The sequence below is a fragment of the Galleria mellonella genome, unplaced genomic scaffold (assembly GCF_026898425.1).
Source record: "Galleria mellonella isolate WM207_F2 unplaced genomic scaffold, CSIRO_AGI_GalMel_v1 utg515, whole genome shotgun sequence".
NCBI lineage: Eukaryota > Metazoa > Arthropoda > Insecta > Lepidoptera > Pyralidae > Galleria > Galleria mellonella.
This window is the reverse complement of record NW_026442107.1, coordinates 1,090,240-1,110,213: the sequence shown is the minus strand read 5'-3', so window position 1 is coordinate 1,110,213 and position 19,974 is coordinate 1,090,240. Positions and strand designations below refer to the sequence as shown.

Sequence of the window (19,974 nt, the reverse complement as noted above, 5' to 3'; positions counted from 1 at the left end):
TTCATATTGTTTTATTTTCAATGTTGCTTGTTCTATATGCTTATTTTCTGCCTCATATTAGGACTTACCATTTTAATTTTTATAATTTATATAAATATATAGTTATAGAATGATATATCAGTATTATTCTATTACTGTGTATTTATATTATATGTATTATAACATTTAATTGTTTAAACAATGATGATGAATTAGTAATCTATAAATATCTATTAAAGTAAAGTAATAAGTTTTTTATTCAAATACATACTTTGAAGTTGAGTTTTTCTTAATAAATTTTCTTCTTTGTCGATGACTTTGGTCCATTAAATTAGTTGTCCAGACATTAAATTAGTTTAATAACTATTAACTAATGAGTGTCTATTTCTTTCTAAGATTCCATCATGGAAGCGACGCAGACACGACCCACTTTCCAAACGTACGTCCCGAGCACGAACCAAGAACAACCTCAATTAAATAGACAAGGCTCGTTCACTAATATACAGAGCAACAGCCAAGCGAATCTAAACAGACGCGTCTCGGACCCCTACAGTCCAGATGTCGTCCGGAGGAAGAAGGATATCAACGCCAAGAGGCACTCTATGCTTGTAGAATCCAACCTTGCGAAAGAGGCAAAGGAAAACAACCGACGGAGCCACGATGTTACCAGCATTAAAAAACTCTCAATGGGTTGACACCACCGTTCCATTTACAAAATTTGGGGCATCTGAGTTGTTCGGCGTCGTACCTCCAACGTCTACTATCTATGGTCACAGTTATGTAGACGTGCAAATGTCTTATGTTTGTATTTAATTTTTTTTTGTGTTTAACTCTAATGATTGTGAGTGATATTTGTCGTAATACGGTTATTTGAAGTGGACATTAATATGAACAGTTTATGTGAAATTCATGCATGTGTTTACGCCCCTCAGTCATGTTCATGTTACAGACAATACGGAGGGTCTATATTTACAAGATAATTATTATATAGGTATGATTTAATTAAGGATCTGTCATTTAAAAGAATATTTCATTCATTGATGTCGTAACCTGTAGGGTGCATCTAATAACAAGACTATTGTTTACTATCTTACTTTCAGCTAATACTTTTTATTTCCTTTGCCTTCTAATATAGTCGTCTGGTATTGTTAGGCAAATAATGTGAATTTTATACACGTATATAACAGTAATAGTACACATATAATAAATAGGCTGTTATATAAAACTGTCACTAGTCATTATTATTTATTTACGCAAAGTTCATAAAATAATATTATCCTAAAAGAAATTAAATTACATTTTTTTTTTTGTTAATATTATTATAAAGGCGATTAAATTACTGAAATAATATGTTTAAAGTATTAATTTTGTAATAAAACGCCACTTTTAAGAAACTACGAAGCTAAAGAAATGGTAGCTAACAAATTTAAAGGATTACGCGTGTTATTGGTATTATATGAACTTTTTAATGCACATTCATTTCGTGCGATGTGTATTTATTTCTAGCAATGTGTATATATATTTTTTTTTATTAAGTGTCGACCATTCGGCCACAACTCAGACTTAAGGGCTCTTGCTCCATTATGCGCTATATGAAGTAAAACAAGTAGATGAGTAGCTGATTATAAACATAGGTTAATCCGTAAACAACGCGAATACCTTTATTAATGGAAACCATGCGTGCAACTAATAAACTGTGATGATAATAAATAGTGGTAAAAATGCTATTTATTGATAGCCTACATTTTGTAGCAAGCTCTTTCAATAGTACCATGTCTAAAGTATTTTTTTGTCAACCATTTAAATCTTTTTAAGTATACTTCATGTAGGAACTTGAAATTTAAGCAGAATCCTTTAGTAGGCTTTTTGGGTATACACAAAAAAAAAATTGCACGTGAATAACGCATACAGTTGTGATATCTATTTGTAGTCGAGTTCGTGGTCGTGACCATTCTGTAAAAGGGCCGCGTGCCCGGTCCTGTCATAAAGCAATGTATATTTTTAGGTTTTCATTATTTCGAAATAAAGCTATTCAGTAATTTACTTTTTGCAAGATCTGATGCCATAGCTAGTGCCTTTGCGTTTGTATAGGTTAAGTCTAGTTTATCCATGAGTTTCGTTTTGCTTATGAATGTATTAAGCGAGTCTGAACGACCCAGAAAACTTGATATTATATTAAATGGAAATATAAAGTAAATAGTATTATTCTATATAAATAAAAGTAGAAATCGTCTATCGTAACTGATCGCACATTTAAAATATCTTTGTCTAGAAACAAGAAGTTTTCTATTGCATGTGCACGTAACAAAACTTAAGCCACTACGGGAGATAACGGGTTCGCAGTGGCGAAGCTGTATTTTAGTTAGTTATGTATATTATTGTATGCTTTATCCAGATTTTTAATTATGAATATTCTTTCTAATACATTTAATATTATTTTTAATTATATTGTTATCATATAAAAAAAATAATTAATTGGGGTTCCTTATAAAATTTAAGCGACAACGGCATATAACTTGTTAATGGGACACTGCTTTATGTGATCTAAGTTTTTAATATATTTATTTATATTCTTTCTTATTTTTTATAAAATTATCATATTATTTTATGAGCTGTCTAGTGAGTTACTGAACTATTAATTTTATAAAAAAAAAAACCTATATCTGACGGGTTTCTCTTGTTGTTACTATAACATCGTAAGTAATTAATTAATAACGACTAATTATGATTATTTAAATTTGTAATGTGTAAAGTAGAATATTATAACTATGAAATATTTGAAATAAAATATATTTAAAAATGTAATAAAAATATAGTAATGCAATTTAGGAATTATGGGTGTCGTGAACGGGTCGTTTGTAAAGGGACAATTCTCTCGCGTACAGACCAATAGCTGCGTGAAACGAAACGATTTTCGTATATTTAACGATTAGGAATTCTTCTTCAATTCTTTTATTTTACTTGTGACAACTCGATTTATCATTTAATTACTGAGAAGAGTACATTTATGGTGTAATGATCATTTGATAATGATGTATTAGCGGTATCTACTTACTATGTCATCACCACCGGCCACTGGAAATATATAAACTTTTTATCAAAAATTGCGAAAAAATACCCAAATTGACAATGTTGGCACTGTTATTCAACCATTAGATTGGTTATTTGCCGACTATTCTCTGACTCTTTTTGGGCATTTTTATCACTGTCTTTGGTGCATCGTCCATTTTTCCTCCAAGCCAAGTTTCCTCCTGACTATACTTGATATAGAGTTATTAGAATTTTCTTTTATTATATAGTCTTTGGAAGGGTTTGGAACTTCTGATAGTAATAGTGGTGGTCAATCTTCGAATGTTAGCAGTTACATACATACTAACGTTAGTGGAATTCAACAAAATAATTTTAATCAAATAATTAATAATAATGTAATTCTTTTACTACACATATGAAAGTTTATTTTCACGAAATTTAAAACGACTATCGAGTAAAATAAAAGGACAAGAAGGGTTTAAATGTTTATTTTAATTTATTTAATGTGTGCACAAGAGGTTATTATAAATATTGATTGGTAGAGATTACACTAATTCGTTTATTGCCTCTAAAATGATAAAGACTATATGTGTCTCGAAAGGTCTTGCTTAAAGTGTTTTAATGCATCAGTAATATAAAATTGCCTTTATTTTTTACATATGTGTTCAAAAATTAGTGATTTGTTTTTTTTTTCGATTCTTGTCATGCATCTACATCGTTTCTTTGTGCGTTCGTAGTAAATTCTTTTTGAAGAATTATGTATTGATTATAATTATAGCTCAATTAGTATTATTGGGAGTATTATACACTATTAAACATTATGTAAAAATTATATGACGGTTAGTAAAAAAATAAAATTATAATAAAATAATTTTACCTCAAAAGATTTACTTTACTGCAAAAGCTTAATCCAAAATACTCTTGGTCTAATATTTTGTTTGATGTCTATTTAATTAATAAATAAAAGTAATTAATGAAACGATTTCTTTAGAATAAAAAGGAAAATTCAAAAACCGTTCGAGACATATTTTGTCTTATTATTATTATTTTTTTTTATACATAAAATAATTTATCTTTCATTGTTCACATTAGTGCTATTTATTTGTTAGCGGGAAATAACTTGATGAAAACCATAGACAACGAATCTTGCGCAGTAGACGTTTATATGTTACTGAGCAAGTCACGTGGTATGAAAATTATGCTCAAGTTATTTACCAATATCCATATCGCCAGTTACCAGGTTTTCGTGTAAAGTTCATTGTCTCTTATGCATTGTGTAAGATTGTTAATACACGTTAATACTAAACATTTTTCTATAAGGTACACCACAACTGCATTATGTCATGTTTTAGAAGTTATATGCACATTCCTATAAAATAATTTCAATGGCCATAACTCTTCTAAGTTAATGCAAAATAATTACAATATTGTATAATAGTTACCCGTCATATAATAAGCTTGTGTATTCTTTTATATTGCACCATATAGTCAATAGAAGAGGTGCGCACAGAAAAATATTACACAGGCGGCGCCGGAATTTCATATAAAATTACTCTAGCGGATGAATATTGCAATTACTTTTTGGCGCCATTTGTATAATTTTGCAATTGCAAAATATTAATTAATACGATATAAAAAGTTTTTAATTTAATTTAATACATTAATGATATTATATGGAGGCCAGATTATGATAATTTTATTAGGTATTGATTTTGAATACCATATAATATCTAGTACCTGTATAACCGCTCTTATGATTTTTTTTAGTTATTTAACTTTTAGGTAATGCTAAGTATTGGAAACATTCTATAATATATCAAAATCGACAATAACATATTAATATTTGGTGTTTTGTATGTTGTACATTATGTAATCGCAGAATTAACAATATCAGTTGATAATACCTAAAAAAATAAGAAAGAAAAGGCCTCTTTTACTAAGAATAGCAAAAACGTATTTTTTTATATGATTTTACATCACACTATGTTACTTACATTGATTTAACATGTTGTGGTACTCTTGATGTCCAAGCCTGTATCTCCGTACTTTTAATTTCATTGCTTTGCATGACTGTATTTTGATTTAAATATACCATATATTGAAATTACTTTAGTGAAATTATTTTGTACGGAGACAACACAAAAAAATGAGGCTACTATTCCAGACGTAGTTGTTTATAATTATTTTAATATGTAGTATGTTTTGTTATATTGTGTATTTAAATTTTATATTGCTAAGCAGCTAGTTGCCCTATATAATTAAAGAAATATATGTATGTATGAATGTATGATGATGAAATAAGGACATCTTAGTCCTCAATAAATGTAACGCACGAGAGGTACCATATATGCATCAGTGTATTCTGTATTGTTTATAATAATATTATTGTTCTTCTATGGTTCTTGTTTATAAGCGACTGTTCTCACTTTTCAGAACTGTCAACTTGTTTGTCATTCAAATTCATATAAAAAGCTACAAAAAAAAAAAATGTTAGTACATAACGTCCATGCTATTCTTAATAAAGAGTAATTTGTAAACAGTATCTATGAATGGCGTGAATTTACTGCGTACAGAGGAATAACACCTGAGTCCTCAGGAATTGCAACGCATGGGGGGTATCATGGGCGAAACAGTATACTCTGTTATGACCAATGGTACTGCTCATCTCTATAGGCGACGGTTACCACTTTCCATCAGGTTGACCGTCAGCTTGTTTGCCATTCTAAGTTGTATATAAAAAAATCTTTTCTATCTTCTATATTATATTTTTTTAAACCCAAATTTATGTTGAGCACTATCACTCATTATATTGGAAGTTTTAATATATATTCGATTGGTTGCTTTATCTTATAACATTTAAGATATGCCATATAAACCATAATAGCAATGTGTCAAGATATTATTAATTTTACTCATTTAATTTTAATTGTTTATGATGTAAGGCGTTTTTCTTTTGATCTCTAATGTGGTATTACGAAATTATTTATATTATACGTATTCTGATTCGTATTTTCGTTGTAAATTATTGAATACAACTAACAAAATATTTAGCGGTTGATTTTTCTTCAAATCGTCATACCTACATAGAGAACTAATCCTGATCTCTGTTATTTGATGTTTTTTTTTTCAATGTGAATTACTTTAAGTTATATTTACTCAAAAGTTATTTAATGTATGTGTGACCAATTCGAATATTTATAAGTAATGGAGTCCGAATGGAAAAATGTGCATGCTATTCTGAATTCAGAATGGACGTGGAATAGACTAGAATTCCACGCTCCATCCATTTCAAATACTATAACCCTATGTAAACGCTTACGACTGTTAATGCTTTCAACAGTGTTGTAGGTGGGGACATTATGTTCTAACATAGAATAATATTAAATAAGCTTTATAAATAACGCCAGATTCATAGATTAGTGATGCAACGTTAGAGTGAGTTGTATTCGCTAAGACAGTGTTGTTTTAGTCTGTCATTTATTGAAATAAACATTTTACAATGGCATATTTGTTTTATTTGCTTTGACATGTTTCGCTGATTTTGTGTTTGTATTATGGATAAAATAAAAGATATGGAAATTGTAGTAAGTTATTGAGTTATCAATAGCGGAAAATAGTGCTCCATTCATATGGGTACAATTTGTTTCATAGTGACATCTAGTGTTGAATAATCGTAATTCCGCTATTCGTTACTAGAGGTTGCTACATGTCAACATAGCAAACCAATGGCTAGATATTTAATTAAAAATTTATTATAAAACATAGTCAAGAATTAAATGTGGAAATGTCTGATCATATCCATGCAACTAAATAAGTTAATGTTAATAAAAGTTAATTTCGTTAATTAGATTATTTTCATCTAGTTAACTTACCAGCAGTGTTAGCAAGGTATCAGTGAGAAATGATACCCATGTAAGGATGAAGATAGATCAGTTAATCCATTGTAATAAAATCATCAGGAATCACAGTGAGAGTTTAAGTGCTTATACAGGAGAACAATAACAGTTCTATCACAGTATCAAGTGATGACAGTAATAGTACTTACTACAGTACAATATGGACACTCCCTATGATTTGACCTGACCCCCTGATTTCCTTTAAAATACTCGTCAGCTCTCATACTGTAATGGATTTCTCTAGTTATTCTATTGTCGTAAAATATATCGAAGCGCGCGTTTTTTCCCGCGCTGTCCTTAACTACATTAATTTTATAGATTGTTTTAGAGAAATGACGTCTCAGAATTAATCCCATTGTCACACGTATAGACATTACTTGTTTATGTAGTAGTGACGTGTAGATCATGGCGTTTTTGTATTAAGTATCCGAGGAGTGGTTCCATCTAATTCTTCGTTAGATTTGTTGCTTGCTTCTTTCCCACGATAATACGATATTGAGAGAGAAGGACAGAAGCTTATTTACTAATAGTTGTACAACACAACAAGACACCACGCCGGCATACACAGAGAACCAGTGTATGCCAGCTGAAGAACCCAGCAACCCGGAGGTTGTCGCCTCCGGAGTTGGAACTGGGGTAGAGGGGTATACCCCGAGGCCCCTACCTCGCCCATCATCTGGTGGGCATGAGAAGCCCTTGTTGATTGATTAATTGACAACACAACACAATACGATTTTATTAATTTTATTGTAAGTGTTAATATGTCTAAGTGTATGCATAGATTCATTATCTAATATCAACAAATAAGAACACCCGTACTAGCCCGTGTGTCGTAAGAGGCGACTAAGAGAACGCGATGGTAGAGGGATGGGCAGCAGCGTCTCTCTTAAAATATCATGAAAACTAATTGCGGTTGCCAACCTGTTTGCCAAGCGTGGCAACTATTGGCAAGTTCAGTTAACGGCTGATATGGTATATAAATTAGGGAGTAATGTCGTTGTGTGTGTCAGTTGCTAAGAGCAAAAAATATCTTTGGTCACCTGTATCGTTCTTATTCTTAACAGTAATATAAATATAGTTTCAATACAAATCAAGAATATACTAGACTCCCACGCATTAGAAGCTCACGACAGCCAGCGTGTCGTGACGCAGATCTGCGCTATAAACAGGTCGTACCTATATTAAGATAGATAATATAATAATGGGCATTGCATCTATAGCTAATGAGAAAAATTATAAAGTTTTAGAAATATTATTCAAACATCTAAATTATATTCTGATAATTATGGTGCAATTGAAAAAATTTTAAGTGGATGGGATTTGGGCCTGCACTTTACATGTCATATCGGGACCAGTGATCTGGCCATATTAACATAATAAATTTAATTGTTCTTCAATATGCTGTCAGTACTTAAGTTTTTGTTTTTAACCTACTGTTTATAACTTTAGTTGATTTAGGTACTAAAACTAAAGGTACTAAACTATAATTATACTATGTAACTACTAGCTGACCCGGCATACGTGGGGCGAAAGGGATTGTTAGCAATGGAGTTTGATAGCTCCATTGCTAGCAATATGCCCTATTAGGTCGACCTCCACGTGGTTCCCGGGGGAAAAGGATTGTTAGTAATGGAGACTGAGAATCCCCTTGCTAGCAACATACCCAACCAGGTCGACCTCCTCGCGTTTCCCCCTGGAAACTATCACGGTTAATTCCTAATGAATTCATCATGATGGGCTAACTGGCCTGTTTTCATTCTCATCTATCACCCTTCACTGGTGCTCCGCCAGCGTATCCCGTTAGCGCTATATTGCTAGCAATGGGATTCTCAGTCTCCATTACTAACAATCCCTTTCCCCTCGATTTATGAGGTTTAGGAGTTATAAGGTAACTAACATAAAAAAAATACAAACGAATCGAGAACATCCTTCTTTTTTCGGTTGAAAAGCAAGTACATAGCTTACATAAAAGGTTTGTCCGCGGACTTTGTCCGTCGTATTGGGTTTTTAACAGCAGCGTGAGTTCAATGGGTTCGATTGGTTATTTCATAATAAATGTGTAGAATAGTTCATTATCTAATAGTGAGTGGTCTTATTTTTATATTGAAAAGTTAAGAGATTTATATAACAACAACAATGTATCTACTTGGTTAATATAACAGTTTTCGATTTGTTTTATAAATGTGTAAATATATTTTTTATTGTCTATCATTAAGAACAAGTAAAGTGATAATTTGTTTTGTAACATTTTTTTATCTTCAACCAGACTTATTGCACGAATTAGATCAATTTCTCGATAATCTTAGACGAGTAGTTAATTAAGAACACCGTTAAGATTACTACTAAATGTCTATTTTATAATTTTACTTAATACTAGCTGTATCCCGCGGTTTCGCTCGCGTAAATTAATAGATAAAATGTCCTGTGTTAGGATATAACCTATCCGTGTACCGAATTTCATTCAAATCCGTTCAGTAGGTTTTGCGTGAAAGAGTAACAAACATCTATCCATCCAGCCATCTTTACAAACTTTCGCATTTATTATATTGATGGGATTTTTTTTTAATAGAATATAATGAAAATGTAAATAAATATTAACTTACTTAACTAGATAGTCTGTTGGTGATATTCAAAGGTACTAATATAAAAAAAAAATCACTTGTTTCGATTCATTACTAATTTGATTTAAAGAGTTCCTGTAATAATTCATTCATTCAATTTGGTTACCTTTTCGTAAATTCTATTGAAAGAGACTAACACTAATTACTGGAGCGAGGGATATGGGGAAAGATTGTTAGTAATGGAGTCTAATTGCCCCATTACTAGCAATATACCCATATACCAAATATAATATACAATTTCCCCTGGAAAGCATAGTGGTTAATTCATGAATTCATCACGATGGGCTGACTGACTTGCTTTTATCCTCACCTATCATCTGCACTGGTGCCCCGCCAGCGTATACCGTACAGCGTATAGCGTGGAGCTACCATTTTATTTTCTCTCATAAAAACACACTAAGTACTATTACTTGTATTATTTCACAAATTATTTATTATAACTGACCGCTTTCAACTTTATGACATTTTCAAATGTTTACAGTTACCTTTGAAATGCCATAAAAGTGTACAATGTAGCTACAAGAGTTTATGTGAAATTACTATGTGTAATAGATACTTTTTCCGTATAGGTAGTAAAGGACTCATCAGTGATGACATCAGTGCAAGTGAAGGAAAACTTGACATTAAACCATATACTTATCACGCTATCCGCTCAGCATAGTAATAGGGGAGAAAGGAATTGTTAGTAGGGCCCCATTGCTAGCAACATTCCCTATCGAGTCGACTTCCACGCGGTTTTCCTTGGAAAATATCATGGTTAAATTTTGTGATATTCGTCACAATGGGTTAACTGACCTGCTTTCATCCTCATCTATCATCTATCACTGGTGTTCTGCCAGCGTATACCGATAGCACTTATATTCAAACTTATATCATGTTAATGTAACGTTAAGGTAAGATCCTCCAAAAATCCAACATGTACTAAGAATCAATACCGTCCTTACTATTTGAATGATGTAGATATAAGTGAGTACAACTTAATTAAAATCCTATTTATAGTTTTTTTTTCAATAGAAATTAGAACTAGATTATTGTTTGATAAATCGCAAATTCAAAGCAGTTGACCCATCGTGATGAATTCATCAAAAATTAACCACCATAGTTTCCAGAGTAATGGGTCTTTTACATTTCATTACTAACAATTCCTTTCTCTCACGCGGGGCAGGTTGTCATAAATTAGATATAGGTAATTTTGTATGGCAATCGCTACTTTGAATTACTTTTAATAGAAAGTACAAGGCACTTTCTTCCACGCACAACCACTCTTTGGAATCAACTTCCAGCAGCAGTATTTTCGAACCGATACGACAACATAACCTTCAAGAAAAGCATATTCCTTTTTAAAAGGCCGGCAGCACAATGCCTTTAGTGTTGTGGGTGATCATGGGCGGCGGTAGTTACTTGTCACCAGATGAGCCGCATGCTCGTTTGCCCCCTGTGTTGTAAAAAAAAAGAGGTGATATGAAGTTCGCTGAGTTTAGTTTCTAATAAAAAAATAACATAAAGAGAAAAGTGAATTCAGTAAATCCATAAAATTCTAGTCTCCCGTAAAACAGGTAGTTAGAACATACAAACAAAAATCGTATAATAGAAAATGTATCTATTATTGAACAGGAGTAATCTATTTCATACGTTTTTTTTTTTATAGATGATAATGAAGTGGTAACCCTACCTGGTATAGGTGAGAATGAAAAGACAGTTCAGTTAGCCCATCACAATCCATACATCTGGCATTTAGTACGATGGTTTCCAGTGAGAGCACGTGGAGGTCGACCTGATAGGGTACACTGCTAGCAGTGGAACTGGTAGTCCACATAACTGGCAATCCCTTCTCCAATTCATATGTCGGTGCGTTGACAGCACTACTGTGAGAATCCCGTTCCTTCCTGCTAACAAACGAAAGTTCGTTAAATTCCTCATAGTATTGCGATATGATGCATAGTAACAAATACTAACGGCTTATAGGTTATAAGTGTATGAATTTCACCGTTCGCACGGTGTTATTGACGCTAGCTGGAGAAACCGACGCCTTCTGTATAATTGTGGGTACATTCTCACGTCGCATCTCGAGACGCCTGGTGTCTATATGGTGAAAATACAGAATAATCTCTTGTTGTATTTGTTTTTTCATTGTTTAACTCCGTTGTAGTATTCTTGGTTTTGTTTTTATAATTATTAATATAGTAATCAACGTTACCTGCTTTTTAATAATGAGTAAGTCATTATGCGTCTTACTAGCGTGCCATCTGAATACATGATGTAGTGATCGATAAAGTTAAAAATACTCTTAAGTTTATTGCGGTTCTTCTCAGTAGCTAACATTTCGAACCCAGCAGTAGAATTAAAATAAAATGACGCTAAAATTTAAAAAGCTTTAAAACGAGTCTATTTTAATAAAATTTTATTTTTATTATATTCCATAAATTAATATAAAAATATTACAAAATATAACCCTATTTTATTTTATTTATGTAAATATTCTCAGAAATGTGATATACAATTTACAATATGATGACCTATCAATTAGTTTGCTATTCTAAGTTGCATAAATATATTATCTGCTTTTAACATAACCAAAAAGTAATTGTTTTATGTAAATTACATTTCTCCCCAACAAATTTGAAACGGAATCCAAAGAACAGTAAATATTGGAGAAATAATATAACTTCACGAATCTTTTTATAATTACTTTTTTTATTTTTATTTTGGGTACCGTACATGCAATCTTAATCTTAATTTGTATCAAATTCAAAATTTTGATTTTAGTCGTATTTTGTTAATGATAACTAGCTTACTTCAAGGTTAAATTAGAGTTTTTTTTTTTATATTTCAGCTATTTAATAAAAACAGTTTTAAAAAGTTTTCATCCTTAAGGCTACAGTGTACATAAATTCAAAATTCAAAATATCTTTATTCATGTAGGTCTATTACAGACTATTATGATATGTCAAATCTACCGTCAGTTCGAAATGATTTCGAGATGAGATGAACTTACAAGAAACTCAGCTCGTATTCTTTTCAAATAAATTTTATACATGTTTATAACAATACAGATTTATTTTTAAATTCAAATTTGGGAGAATAGAGTGACCACCAGCATATGCTATTGCAAAAGCAAATACTCTAATCAGTGTTTGTAACCCAAACAGACCAGTCCCCACAAACAGCACCTGTTCACGAGTATGACGGATGAGCCAGCCATCATTGCACTTAACCATATTAGTACCCGGCCCACCGGGGGGAAAGGGATTGTTAGTAATGGAGACTGAGAATCCCTGAATCCATGAATTACTAGCATTGCTAGCAATATACCCAACCAGGTCGACCTCCTCGCGGTTTCCCCTGGAAACTATCATGGTTAATTCTTGATGAATTCATCATGATGGGCTAACTGGCCTGTTTTCATTGTCATCTATCACCCTTCACTGGTGCTCCGCCAGCGTATTCCGTTAGTGCAGGCGGGGTTACCATTCCATTTTCACCCATCAAAAAAAAAAAACCCGGCCCACCACGCCGCCAAACTTTATAGCGAGCATGACTGTTTCAAGTTATTCCACTACGTCATTTATAATATTTGCAGCATAGGCTGTAACAGTCACAGTTTTCCCCCATTACAGTATTTGATTTACATTATTTAAATTACAAGATGTCATTAATAAATTTATAATAAGTTTATCTGATGTTTAATACATTGATAATTATGTTAATGGGAAAGTTATATGCCTCATAACAAAAGTTAAAATTGTAACGAAGTCCACGCATTGCAGTCATTCAGGTAGTCGTTTATTTTATTATAAGCTTTAGCGCAAAGTGTATTTTTTATATGTATCTTAAATTTCCCTTCATTTCAATTCAAAACATTATCTCGCAATTTATTATAAAAACGTATACAATGTCCCATGAAAGATGTACTTACTTTTTGGAAACGAAAACTAGGCATATTTAATTTATTTTTATTCCTTGTATTAAATAGATAAGATATATTTATTTAACAAAGTATGTTTGTATTTATCATTGCTTCCTACACTAGGCTGAGCCTGTCCTGTAGGAAACAGAGTTCGTGTTATCATATACATGCATATAGATATTAAACATAGGCTTTTTAGCAGTACTGACAATTGTGTAACTAATTTGTATAATGCAATTATTTCATTTAGATCTCACCACCAATACACATGTATGAATAAGTATTACGAATGTGTGTGTGTGCATGCGTGTGTGTGTGGTGTATGTGGTGTGTGAAAGTAGGTGTGTGTATTAAAAGTGTGTAAGTGACTATTCTTTGTAAATAAATTTAAGTTTTTACGTACGTACATAATATTTTCATATATATATTGAAAGGGAACAGTAAGGATATCTGTTTCTTTAAAGTGTTCTCTAAGAGATTCACGACACGGTAAATTATATGTATATTGAACGAATTGCTCTCTTTTGTAATCTAAAAATTGAATCTACATCAGTCGCCTTTTCCCATAATATAATACCATACGACATTATACTATGGAAATAACTAGAATACACTAGTTTCGCTGTTGCAGTATCAGTTAACTGCCTAATTTTTCTGATAACAAAAGCAACCGAGATAAGTCTTTTAATCAGTGCGAATATATGTGGTCCCCACTGCAATTTATTATCTATTACAATACCAAGAAAAGAAGTCTCATCAATAAGGTCCAAAACATGATGATTCAACCTAACAGTTGTCGTTACTTGTTTTGCATTTGGTAAACAGAATTTAACACATTTTGTTTTCGTTGAATTAAGCGCTAGATTATTTGATGTAAACCAGTTAAGAACATCTTCAAGAGCATTATTTATATTATTAAAATCCTTTGTATTTCTTTTCACTTTGAAAATAAGTGATGTGTCATCAGCAAACAATACTATCTCAAGTATGTTTTGAAACTGGCATGGTAAGTCGTTTATGTATACAAGAAAAAGAAATGGGCCAAGGATAGAACCCTGGGGTACACCCATTTTTATATATGACCCCTTGGACTTGCTTCCTTTAATATCTACTATTTGAATTCTATCGCGCAGATATGATCCAATGAGTTCTGAGGACTTTTCTCTATATATTTAAAAATACGTGACAAATAATTACCTTACCTTTTTTTTAATTTGCATAAAAGAAAGTATTGCATCATTCATTGAAAAGTAACTGCATCATACATTTAACTTTTTCTTTCTGTAAATGAATTTAAAGGCTATTAAATACATCTCATTAAATAAAATATGTACCTACTTAATTATATTTATATTTAGTTAGTAATATAGACCAAACAGCTCCGTTATTTCTATACGACCGAACTATTCCATATTCATCCCATTAAAAAAACTATATTGGTAAATTATTAGCATCATCTTTTTTAAGACCGCCATTCAGTTTATAATTAAAATAAGAACTTACATGTTGCACGTTTCGATGAATCAAGCGCCACAAACAAACCAAATAGGGAAGAGATCGTTTTGATCTTTCCATTTATCTCCAAATAGCCAGACGAGACGGCCAGCACGTCTGTATGTTTGTCTCGGTGTCGGGATTTAAGAGGCAGTTATGTTTGTTTTGGAACGTTTTCAGATTGATCTATAATGTACAAGTGTTTGGTACTATTAGGGCATTTTTTGAATACCACAATGTTGAATATTTAGTGTTATTTTTAGTAATTTTATGATGCTCCACTGTTCATTGTATTGATGTTAGAATTAACATAATTCTTTTTAAGCCGCTTCTAGAAGAGGGATCTTAATTTATCTCATTTTTAGTGGTTTAAATTACAATATTACTACGTCAATTTTGACCTGATTTTTACAATCGATAGAGTTTATTCTTTTACTAGCCTCATATTAATTTTATGGTTATTGAATCTATCGTTTTTTGCGGAGTAAAAAACTGCTTGCTGTAAAGAAATCCACTTGTAGATGTAAGATTTTATTGTTTATTGTTGTTAATGAATCTTTTAAACTGGTAATATTTACAATCAATTAAATATTGTTTACAATACAAAATTATATATATATATATATATATATATATATATATATATATATCGACAAACAAAAATTATTACTGACTGGCGAGACTTGCTATCCTATCCTATGCCTAAGTGCTGCATTAACTAACAAATTCATTAAGGTATATTATTAAAGTTTAAACGCACAAGCCGCCATCTCGATTTATCCGTAATACCTTAATCTACATCATGGAATTATAATTAAATTTGCATTGGGACTTTCACAGAAGCTATTATGACGGCCTTTGAAATGATATTATGGCATATCACGGAGAATGCTAGTAGTCACGGATACGATGCACAATTAGCCTCAATCGACCAATAGCGACTTGGTCGACCAGCTTCGCTGACCAACATTGAAGTCTATTACCTCTTTTTGTTGCCAATTTTATTATACTTGTGTATGAGATTCTTAGATGTTTAGTTTTACTATGTATTCATTCGGCTGCATTATGTTTTAAAATTCTTTCGTCTAATAACAAAATTGTTTTGTTACATCTCTCTGTCTACATAACCATTAATATATACAAATGAACTTTTACGACTTAATTTTGATGCAGAAGAGGATATTACAGGAGTTATTATTGTTACTGTTGATCCTCGAAGAACTTAGAAATAGAAAAATGTTCTAGAAAGCAATAAATAATATTATAAAAAATAAATATTATAGATAATATTTCTCTTTTAATTTTTACTTACAATATATTATGAGCTTTCTGTCAAGGTTTTTCATAGTACAGAGAATACAGTATGGGTTTCTTTAAAAATGGCATACTGAGGTTTCTTTAGAGTCAGCAAAGCGCACGTGACATCTCTGTATCCAAAGGCTACAGTGTTTTGGTTTGAACGGTAGGATATGGCAGTGAATTTACAGGGTACAGGGGCATGATACTTGAGTCCTCAGGAATGGCAACACGTGGGGAGTATCTTGGACGAAACAATATACTCTGTTATGTCCATGGTACTGCTTATATCTATAGGCGACGGTTACCACTTTCCATTAGGTGGGCTGTCAGCTTATTTGCCATTACAAGTTGTTAAGTATTTTAAGTTAAGTTTTTTAAGTTGCATAAAAAATTCATTTTTTTAATCTAGAGGTCCCAAATTTGAAACGTGTACGAACACAAGGTTAGTTATTTTGTAAATCAATTGAATAAATTTTTTTATGATTCGAAGATTTATGAGTTACATAATCGAATCAGATTAATAAATCTCACAGTATGCAACTTGATTAACAAAAACTTATTTCATAACTTGAGGAAGACTGTCGAGGAAATAATCACCGTGGAATAAATTGCATTGGTTTGTCTCAACGGGTGGTGATGCCATAATGTAGTACAAGAATATTATTTATTTAATTCATCATAACTTAACATAAAATAATTAAAGATTGTATACTGCAAAAAACGACTTCAATTGTGATAAAACCAGTTATTTCGAAAAAAGAAATTTCCAAATCGATTTAGAACTGACGGAGTTATGAAGGTCAGTTGTATTTTTTTAAGTATATGTAATACGTAAAAAAAATAAAACCTAATTGAGAATCTCCTTCTTTTTAAAGTCGGTTAAAAATGTACAATGGTATATTTGAAATCTGATCAAAATAATCCCATTAATATTATAAATGAGAAAATTTCTAAAGATCTTTGCATGTTGTATAACGGGTCCAACCAGACACACATGACTACGAAAATGTTTGTCATGTGCGGAAATCGAATTCACGACCACCCGAAGGTGAGACGGCGTGGAAGACCGCTCCAACAAATAAAAAAATATAAGGATTTTTTTTTATGAGTGATAATGGAATGGTAACTCCGCCTGCGCTAACGGTATACGCTGGCGGGGCACCAGTGAGGGATGACAGGTGAGTATGAAAAAGCAGGTCAGTTAGCCCGTCGCGACGAATTCCATTAGAATTAACCACGATGGTTTTCAGGGGAAACCGCGTGGAAGTCGACCTGATAGGGTGTTTTGCTAGCAATGGGTCAATTAGATCCCATTACTAACAATACCTTTCCCCCAATATAAGGGTTTTACTTATGCCTTTGAAATATGTACCTACAGGACGTTCAGCGCAGGGGTATAAAGGATTGCTAATAATGGAGATCTAACAGCCCCATTGATAGCAATATACCCTATCAGATCAACTTCCATGCGCTTTTCCTTTGAATTCATATTGGGTAATTTTTTATGAATTCGTTACTACGGGCCAACTGACCTTTTTCTCCTATCACCTCTCACTGGTGCCCCGTCAATGTATACCGACAATGCAGGAGTTACCATTCTATTATCACCTACTAAAAAATGGTCACTGCAGTTGAAAGTCATGAATGTAAAACCAGGTTTCATTCGCAATACTCGCAGTAGATTGCTTACACCTGTGGTCACAGTAGGTACAAATTAATTTTACTGCTTCCATGTCTCTGTTTTGAAATAGACTAAGGTATCCATCAACGCTGATGATTCATTTATTAAGTTTCCATTATGTTAAGTTATTGTGAAATGTGAATTCATTATGCCGAGCTCAGAAGAACTAGCATCTAAAGCCGTAAAAGACTATATAAAAAAAACTTGTCTGAAAAGGTGGGAATTTCGAATTTAGAAACACGATTTGTTACGAAACAAGATATAGGAATAGAAGAAATAGAATATAGAATATAAACAAGGATAGGAATGATTGCTTTTTCACGTTTAGTTAGTTTCTCCAAAAGATTATAGCATTATTGTCGCCAGTTCACGACAGCAAGATGAGACATATCACGTTTGGGCGCATCGTGAGCTGTGTCATACATACATACCTAATGCACTTCTAAATAAGGATATTCACACAATTTTATTCAGTTATCTATCTTATCGTATAGCACTAAAGTCTATTATCGTTATATATGATTACTTTTGTTCGTAGAATTTGATATTTACACTTAAGATCTAAATATCGAATACGTGATATTGTAATTTTAGATAGGTAAGTTTTGTATACAATAATAATAAATTTGTATATAGATATAGTATAATAGTAGTAAATTTTCGAGTGTTGCCAGTCACACATACTAATGGTAGCGGAATTAAACAAAATGATTCTAATGTAATAACCAGATATATTTTATAGGTCGATAAAGGTTTTTTATCCATGAATTTCAAGGGTTAAAAAATCAATGTCTTTAAAAGCGTCCTAATTATATTAATTTTTGTAAAAAAAAAATAAACAAAAGGAAGTAAAAAATAACAATCAGCGTAGAAGTGTTTCATTCATAGCTAAAAAAATGAGATTTACGAATAAAAGAACTACAGTTAATGCAGTTCTAATAATTCACTTTTTATTTACTCCTCCAGTTAATGACTATATTTAGATTTTTCTCAGCGATGCTTTCAGAGTCAACGCGGGAGACATACAAATATGATTTAAGCACATAAGCACCTTTTTTTATTCACAAAAAACGCATACAATGTGCATTTTGTTTTGTAATAATTTTACATATTTCACTAGAAGAGGCAAATAAGCATACGGTCAACCAGCATACCAAGATATTGTACATTTACAAAATTTTATATTACAGATGCTATAAAGTGATTCTTATAATTTAAAATAAATTTATGGATCATCAATAATTAATCAATAATCAAATTTATCATTTAGTAAAGCTATAATGATTTTGCTAGATAATAATTGTCGTGAGTCACAATGTATTGTAATTACATATATATGTCGGCTTTACTCACGTTTTAAATTCGAGGATGCCCGAATAATTTCAATTGCGATAGGGGTTCTATTCACTAGCGCGTTATACGGCTGTTGCGAGCAGCACAAAGTCTTTAGAACTAGTAGGGTCATACTTGCTATGGTCAAGATTAGACAGATGAAGCGTTACAGTAGTCTGAGGATTTCTGCACTCACACGCTCAGTCTATACTTTCCAACATTATACAAATTTTGTCCCTATAGACAAAATTAGTATGATGTTGGACAATAAGTGGGCATAAGAAAAGACTTTTGCCATGAAAACAGAGACATGACAGCGAAACTTCAGTCTACTCGTGATCACGGTTAGAGTAACCTGGTCGAAACGTCAAGTTAACCTAGGTAAATTGGGGAGAAGGGATTGTTAGTAATGTGGATTATCAGTCCCATTGCTAACAATATACCATAACAGGTCGACTTCCCCGTGGTCTCCCCTAGAAACTATCGTGTTGAAATCCGAATGTACTCATCACGATGGGCTAATTGGCCTGTTTTTTCATTCTCACGTATCATACCTCATTGGTGCCCCGCTAGCCTATACCGTAAGCGCAGGCGGGGTTACCATTCCATTATCATGCATTACAAAAAACCTAGGTAAATTATCATAGTTTACCTAAATGATCGCATTAATTTCCTTTTTTAAAAATCATAAACCATTATTCGTGTTGCAAAATTTAATTGTTAATATTTTATTAT

The 19,974-nt window shown here is 32.1% G+C and overlaps 1 protein-coding gene across 4 annotated transcripts in view; it reads left to right on the top strand.

The window, feature by feature from the left end:
- Positions 1–6,512, top strand: part of LOC113522625 (rab GTPase-activating protein 1-like) — a 51,562-nt gene extending 45,050 nt beyond the window's left edge. For 2 of the 4 annotated variants that reach the window (XR_004224223.2, XM_026908376.3), the window contains one exon: positions 376–512. Coding sequence is in view for 1 of the 4 variants with exons in the window: in XM_026908374.3 (XP_026764175.2) it covers positions 376–674 (299 nt within the window). In the remaining 3 variants the exon portion in view is untranslated. Of the gene's footprint in view, positions 1–375 lie in introns of all 4 variants that reach the window. The other 2 variants (XM_026908374.3, XM_026908375.3) reach the window with 2 other exon arrangements.
- The last annotated feature ends 13,462 nt before the right edge of the window (positions 6,513–19,974 follow it).